Here is a 7742-nt window from a genome sequence, read left to right on the forward strand (position 1 = left end):
AAGAATAAAAAAGGAATTATTACGAGATTTGTGTTTGAAGACTATAAGAGATATATAAATGTTGGTCAATAATATATACGCCTTCAAAATTGATATACGGCTATAAACCTAATTATGAATAGTTTTATAAAATAAACAATAAAAGGGATTTTGTGAGTGACAGAGGTCAACTTAATGACATTAATAGTAAAGATTATCACAGATAGGTTAATTGCAAGAAGGAAACTAGAAAGAGGCAAGGGACAGAATCTGTCAAAGAAAAATTGGAAAAACAAAAAAGGTTAAAAAAAAATCACATGATTCTCAATAGTACAAAATAGTGGTCATATGTGTGGCTTTGATCTAGTATATCTGTTAGCTCCGGCTAGCTACATGCTAACTCAAATGTTTTAATATCAAAATGTAAAAAATATTATTAGTCAGAAAATACAATGGTTTTGTCCGACCATCGTCTTCTACATGTAAAATATTTTATTATATTGAATATACTAATTTCTGAGAATATTTGATTTGATGTGCGATGACTAGTGGTATTTTAGGCTTAATTTTTCATACATTCCAACCAGTCCCACTTGCTAATAATGCACCCTCAACCTCTTACAGAAAGGAACCTTGCCAGAAAAATAATCTCTCTCTCTTTCTCTCTGTGTGTGTGGAAGTATATAGGGTTTCCTTTCATCTACAGAATATTGGATCCATCAACACCAGAGGACTCAAACACTACTTACTTTTCTGCCAACACTAGATATGTTTGAATCAACCTCTGCAAAACAGATTTCGGGGTCTCCAACGAAATTGGTTTTGTTGGATCTTGCAAACTAGATTTGGCTTTTGTTGAATCATCTGTGGTCGTTTTGTTTGGTCTCATCAGTTATCTTGGAAGGAATACTTTAAGCTGCTATTAAGCTTCATCGTCACCAATGGTTTGCACAAAACTATACTCTATATCTCTATTTCTCTATTTCTCTTCCACCTTTTGAACAATTCAAATTGCTCACTCATACATACATATACATCTACATATATATGCTTAATTTTTATGAATAACCATTTCTGTTTGACTTCAAGTCTTGACTTTTTTCTTGGCTGTAGATCTCATCCTTCTCTAGCAGTTGAAATTAAAAAGGATTAGTTTGCTTCCAGAATTCTGATTGATCATGTTGTTTTGTGGAAGTTCAAATGTGAATCTTATAGACATCTACCCCATCCCCTTACAAACACAAACAAAAACATGAAAAAAGGAGCTTGTATTTTGTTAGAATATGAAAAAATAAAAAGAAAACAAACTAATAATATTCACAAAATAGATCACGTACTGCACTTTCACTTAGATTTATTGTAGGTGATGCGCTTTTCTATACATGTCATCACAGTTTTCAAATTGTAGGTTATATATTGGTTAGTGTGGAATTCCAAGACCTAGGAACAAGCAAAACCTGTAATAAATTTATGGTACAAATGTAAGAAAGACAGGGAGTCCTTCTAAAGCATCATGTATAGTGTCTTCAAAATGAGTAGAACTAATTAAACTGCATTTAATATTTTTTTCCCACATGTGCAACATATCATCTTGGTTATGGCAATACTTTGAACAAAAATGGCAAACTAATATTTTTGTTGCTTTTCTGACTTCACTCCATACCTGCAGAAGAAAAGGAGCATTTAGAATAAATAAATCTGATAGAAATGGATGAGAGAATTTGTATATCTGAGGAAGAAAAGAGTGAAAGTAGCAGACCCTCTTCTGCAAGTGTTAGAAGAAAACGTTCATTCTTCGATTTGAATGAAGAAGCTGTGGATGATGGAGATGGTAGCACCAGTGATGACCCTATCAGTAACAATGAGATATCATCTCAAGAGGGTAATTTGAGTAGTAACAATAACTCAAGTGATGAAGGGAAAGAGCGTGCAAACGCTGTTAGGCAATATGTTCGGTCCAAAATGCCAAGACTCCGTTGGACCCCTGATCTTCATCTAGCTTTTGTGCATGCTGTTGAGAGGCTTGGTGGACAAGAAAGTAAGTGCAACTCTCTTCAAGCATAATGAAGACAATGTGTTTGAACTCAAAACCTTAACTCAAACTTTGACTACTTGTGTTACATAAGGTTACTAATGTTTGTTCTTTTTAATTTCTGAAAGATTTTTTGCAAACATTCCATAATCTTACATTTTCTTTCTTTGATAATTTTGTGTACAGGAGCAACGCCCAAGTTGGTTCTCCAGTTGATGAATGTGAGAGGACTTAGCATTGCACATGTAAAGAGCCATTTACAGGTATAAATATACAACATTTGTTGCTTTATTCTACTCCAGCGGGAGAAACATTTTTGCCAAACAATTTTTCGTGTAACACCTTATAGTTATATTTTGAAATTCAGATGTATCGAAGTAAAAAGCTTGATGAGTCTGGCCAAGGTAAATTTTTCAGAACCTTAATATAGTAAAACCATGTTTTGGTCGAGCTCATTGCAATGCAAGACATGCATGATGATTCAGTTCACTGTGTTTTATTTCAGTTTTGTCTCAGAATAGGGCAATGCAAGGAAGACACAGTATTTTCGATATGTACGGAAGACTTAATGGCCCACGACAATTTGTGGTTGATAACAGAAATTATGTTCCATCATCTCTGCTCATGGAACAATCACCTTATCAGATCAGTGCTCATGGCTCTTCAAGGTATAGAAAGAAAACAGTCAATAGGAAATCAACTATAATATATATATGTTAAAAAATTGATGAAATTCTGATATATCAGTAGTGTTTCTCTCTGTAGATTACACCCCACTGGGTTTTTCAATAGTCACCACATGATGATAAGATCAAGTTCAGTGTGGGATAAAGATTTGTGTAATTATCAGTATCAACGAAGTTCTTGCAGTCCTAACCTCACTGGCCACGCCAAGTTTGATGCTGAGGTAATAAAACTGCTATACATTAATCACATAATTTGATTTGCTTAATTATGAGAATAAGTAAATTAAAAGATTTTCTTATATATGGTGGGTTTCTCTCCAATGCAATTTTTATATATACAACTAATCTTTTAAGCACCAATATCCCCAGTTTATAAATGTTTTGCTTCGGATGAGATCTGAATGTGGAAACCATAGCTTTAACTTCTCCATTTTTTTTAAAAGAATGGCTTCGTTTCTTTAATTGAGAGCCATATTCAAACACGTATTTTATAATAACCTTTTTAACAAAAAAAAAATAAAAACGGGTCAATACGTTTAATTTATTTTGTTTGAAAATTATTAGAGATAAAATGTTTTCTTTACGAAAACTGTTGACTTGACTTTATTTCTAAGTTTATACTTTTTTTTCCCTTTAATTATACATTTACTAATGAAATACATTGACGTTTAATTGGGATGGATTTGTACGAAGAAAACCGTATTAAAAAAATACTTTGTAATCTATCAATTTGTTTTAACATAGAGTTTTTAGTTTAAATTTGTATATTGTAAAAAGAAAAAAGTTATGTTCTCTCTTTTATTTCAATTTGGGATAAAAATAACTTTTTGAATTTCATGGAAATAACTTACACTTTCTATTTACTTTTTTCCTCTCAAATAAAAGGTAAAAATTTAGGAAGTTTATGTTACCTCTCTTCTTCATATTCAAATATATGCAGGGGGTTAGGGTTGTGTATTCTCCATAACCAATTTTATAATTTAAAAGAAATTGTCTCATTGTTATATTAGTCATTTAAAAATACTTACAATATAAATTTACTTTATCCTATCATTCAATTATATTTTATCAAGCATAAAAGAGCTGTTGATTTTTGTAGTACTAACATTAAAACACATATATCTAAGATTATTTTTAATTAATAGATATAATTACTGGTAAATACAATCCTATATGTCATCTAGCTATAAGAACCTAGAAATTTCAGTAAAAAAAAAATGGTTCAATTTTGGAGTTCCATTTGTGTGTACATATATTAGCTAAGGTATTAATGGTTCGTTTTGGAATTGTAGCTACGTGATGTTAAAAATCGAATGCCAGAATTCCTTAATCAGGTGCAAGTATGGAAGCAAGGTGAAATCAAAGATGAATATGAAAAGAAAGGGCCTCTGAGTTTTTTGGAGCTGAATTTAAGTCAAGATTCAAGAAAAGTTAACGATGACCAAATGAAGAAAGATCCTGCAGAAAGTGAACAAGGAATTAATACCAGACTCTCTCTTTCACTGTTCACTTCTTCATCCTCAAATTCATCACAACAAGCACAGTGTAGTGAAAACCATAAAGACGATACCAATGTTGAGAGTTTTTGTTTACAAAATTATGCACCGAGGAGTCGTTTGGGCTGAGTACTTACTAGGATCTAACTGTGTCAAATAGAGCATAGGAGTGAGATCTTTTAAGTACTTGTCTTAACAAATCAATGTCCTTCTCAAACAAAATAAGTAATCCTAGTTATTTGATTTTTGATGTTGTTTTACGTGAGAATTAGAGAGAATGTTGTGCATTAATTTCATTTTGAATAGAATGCTAGAGATTCAATGGAAGCTTCAAACCCTAGAAGAGCCACCTCATCAAACCAACTGAATAATTTAAGTACTATATATAAATTTATACATCCATGGATCAATGTGATCTTGATTTCACTAAGTTAACAAGAAGATTTAAACTACGGCTGCAGTTGCATCATAATTTCAGTTTCATCTTAATCATTAACAGCATATGGAACAGACAAAACCTTGTCTCAAAATTTTGACGCTGTGACTGAAAATGTAATACTAACATCCAAGTTTAAATTAAACATTTTATCTAACCGCCGCCTCCGTCACCGCCACCGTCACCACCGAGTCCGCTTAAGCGACGATCTGATTTTCGTGAATGCGTAGTACTACCACCATGACGGCTGCTGTTATATCTACGAGGTGGTTGTGCTCTTCGTGAATATGGCTCGTTGTCGTCAAGCCCACAGGAAAATATGACCATTGTTATAAGCAAAAGAGACAGAAAAACGATTCCCAGCAAAACTAAGGTCCCTGAGTTATACCAAATCATTTCCTCTTTGGCGCCACCATGAAACATTGCAAGGAATTCCCTAGCCATCTTTCCGACCTAATTCTCTTTCTAAACTCTTTTTATCTTCGTATATATTCAAATTCCTTCAGCCTCCTCGGCACCACTTTCATCTTCTCAAACTTAGCCACCATTAACTTCGTCAAAAGCTTCCAGAGTTTATATTCTATAAAAACTAACACAAGGCTGCATACTAAATTTGTAAACCCTACTGTGGTTCAAGATTGCTTTGTAGAATAAATACACAAGACTTCAGAGAAAGAAAAAAACATTTCAAGCAATTAAATAGGGATTCAGATCCTGAAAATGTCAAGATCCAAGCAAAGGAACCCAAGAAAAAAACAAAGATCCTCAAAGTTTGGTGGAGAAGCGGACAATTTCCGTAACGTGAACCATTCTTAAGGGAGGTGAAGATGAAGGGTTATCGTGTTTTGAAAAATAATCTAAAATATCTGTATTTTAAAATACATTTTTAAAGAGTTTAGTATTAATACAGCGTTTTTCACATTATAATCAATCAGAATAAATCATATTCAGTTTTTATTGATAACGTAAGATTAGATAATGATATCTCACCAGTTATGCGTGTATTATTTTTTTATACTTTTAATAACTACATATATTTTATATTGTATTTAAGAACTCTTTTATTAAAAAAATCATTATGAAATATTTCATAATGTAAAGTTTGAAGTATCAAGAACGATTTAAAAGAGGTGGATCTGAATGGCTCATGGTGCCAGATCCAATTAAGGTAAGATAGGAGGTAAAGAAAGTCTTTGAAAAGTGTTTCTCTCCACCTAAGCAATTTAGCCTCAACCTTCAAAACATTGAGTTCCTAACCATATCAGAGGATGATAATGAGTCTTTAACGAAGAATATAGGGGACCACGAAGTAGAGGAGGCGATAAATGGATGTGGTGGAACAAAAAGTCTTGGTCTGAACGAATTTAATTTCCTCTTCTTAAAGCATATTTGGGATACTCTCAAGACTAATGTCTGTCAAGCTGTAAAATGGTTCCAAAAAGAAGGAAAGATCCCAAAAGAGTGTAATGTTTCTTTCATAGCACTTGTTCTAACAAAACAAAACCCTTTATGTGTGGATGACTATAGACCTATATATCTTTAGTTGATATATAATTAAACTTTTTCATTACCAAAATTGGGGGGTTGAGAATTCTCCAACACTCTAAAGTGCAAACATATGAAAATTTCATTTGTGTATCTTGGAATGCCAATTGGTGGAAACCCAAGGAATACACAATTTTGGCAACCTGTGGTTGATAAAGTCAGAAGCAGGCTATCAAGTTGGATAGACAAACTAATATCCATAGCTAGTCGGGTTAGTTTAATAAAATTGGTGGTCTCTGCTTTACCATTATACTACCTTACCTTCTCCAAGGTGCCAAAAAGTGTAAGCAACGAACTCATAAAAATACAAAGAGGATTCCTTTAGGGTTATGGATCTCTGAAGCTAGGAAAAATGTTAGTCAAAGCTATTATTACGTGTGTTAGTTAATAAAATAAAGTGCCTAGCTTTTACGTTATTAGACTGCTCTATTATTTAGGAGATAGTTGAGTCCATTTATTCCATTTTTGTTGCCATGCAGTGCGTGGCAGTTTTTACTTTCTGTTATGTAAAGGCTTGTATAAGCCACTTTGATTCAATGAATAAGACACAATTTTCAAAGCATCTTTTCATTTATACCTAGAGTAATAACATTTGGTATCAGAGCTCCACAAGGGGCCTGATATACAGTGTGAGAGAAAAACACGATGAGTGTGAGAGGAAAATACAGTTAACGAGTGTTAGAGAAAATACACTGGGTGTGTTGTGTGAGTGCGAAGGATTTCTACGTTGGAGAAGTTTGTTATGCTGGTCATTCCTAGATTCAATGGCCATTACAACTTTTGGTCTATGACGATGGAGAACTTTCTACGAACTAAGGAGTTGTGGCAACTCGTAGAAGAAGGCATACCAACAGTTGAAACCATGTCCACTGAAGCATATAAGAAACATGTGGAAGATGCCAAGTTAAAAGACTTGAAGGTGAAGAACTTCATATTTCAAGCCATTGACATGGAGATTCTGGAAACTATTCTGGATAAGAGCACCTCGAAGGCCATATGGCAGTCCATGCAACAAAAATATCAAGGATCTACTAAAGTGAAGAGAGCCTAGCTCCAAGCACTGCAACTCGAGTTTGAGTTGTTGGCCACGAAAGAAGGTGAGAAGGTTGATAACTACTTAGAGAGGACTCTAAGTGTGGTCAACAAGATGAAATCAAATGGTGAAATCATGGCACAAAGCACGATGGTCAACAAGATCTTGAGATCATTAACTTCCAAATTTAATTATGTGGTATGCTCAATAGAAGAATCTAACGATTTGAGCACGTTGAGTATTGATGAAGTTCATAGTAGCCTACTTGTTCATGAGCAATGGATGCAAGAATTTCAAATGGATAAACATGTACTAAAAGTCAACAATGATGACCAATTTGGTAGAAATAATAATGACAGATTTGGGAGATGCAAAGGTGGTCGCAATCGTGGGAGAGGAAGAGGCATATACCTTATCAACAAAGCGCTCATTGAGTGCTTTAAGTGCCACAAGTTAGTCCACTTCCAATTATGAATGTCTTGATTTAGAGAAGAAGGCTAACTTTGCACTTGAGGAGGCAGAAGAAGAGGTTCTG

General features: G+C 33.7%; 1 protein-coding gene across 5 annotated transcripts; it reads left to right on the plus strand.

Annotated features, from left to right (window-relative positions):
* Window positions 1–577: 577 nt before the first annotated feature.
* LOC114183967 (probable transcription factor KAN2) lies at window positions 578–4528 on the plus strand. 5 transcript variants are annotated; one of them, XM_028071182.1, is made up of 7 exons: window positions 578–923; window positions 1649–2017; window positions 2198–2274; window positions 2361–2415; window positions 2517–2679; window positions 2762–2918; window positions 3990–4528. In XM_028071182.1, the coding sequence occupies exons 2-7, from the start codon at window positions 1687–1689 to the stop codon at window positions 4320–4322; spliced, it is 1116 nt and encodes a 371-aa protein (XP_027926983.1). In that variant the 5' UTR covers window positions 578–923; window positions 1649–1686; the 3' UTR covers window positions 4323–4528. The 5 variants fall into 5 exon arrangements, with proteins under 5 accessions (XP_027926983.1, XP_027926985.1, XP_027926986.1 ...); XM_028071184.1 differs by having other exon boundaries at window positions 2777–2918; XM_028071185.1 differs by having other exon boundaries at window positions 2379–2415.
* Window positions 4529–7742: the final 3214 nt, after the last annotated feature.

This window comes from Vigna unguiculata, chromosome 5 (genome assembly GCF_004118075.2).
Source record: "Vigna unguiculata cultivar IT97K-499-35 chromosome 5, ASM411807v1, whole genome shotgun sequence".
Taxonomy (NCBI): Eukaryota; Viridiplantae; Streptophyta; class Magnoliopsida; order Fabales; family Fabaceae; genus Vigna; species Vigna unguiculata.

Excerpts from the sequence above, each read along its gene's own strand:
- LOC114183967 (XM_028071182.1), top strand. The coding sequence starts at position 1,687 with ATGGATGAGAGAATTTGTATATCTGAGGAAGAAAAGAGTGAAAGTAGC. Across the intron at positions 2,275-2,360 it reads ATGTAAAGAGCCATTTACAG|TTATATTTTGAAATTCAGAT; the intron begins GTATAAATATAC and ends AACACCTTATAG. Across the intron at positions 2,919-3,989 it reads ACGCCAAGTTTGATGCTGAG|CTACGTGATGTTAAAAATCG; the intron begins GTAATAAAACTG and ends TTGGAATTGTAG.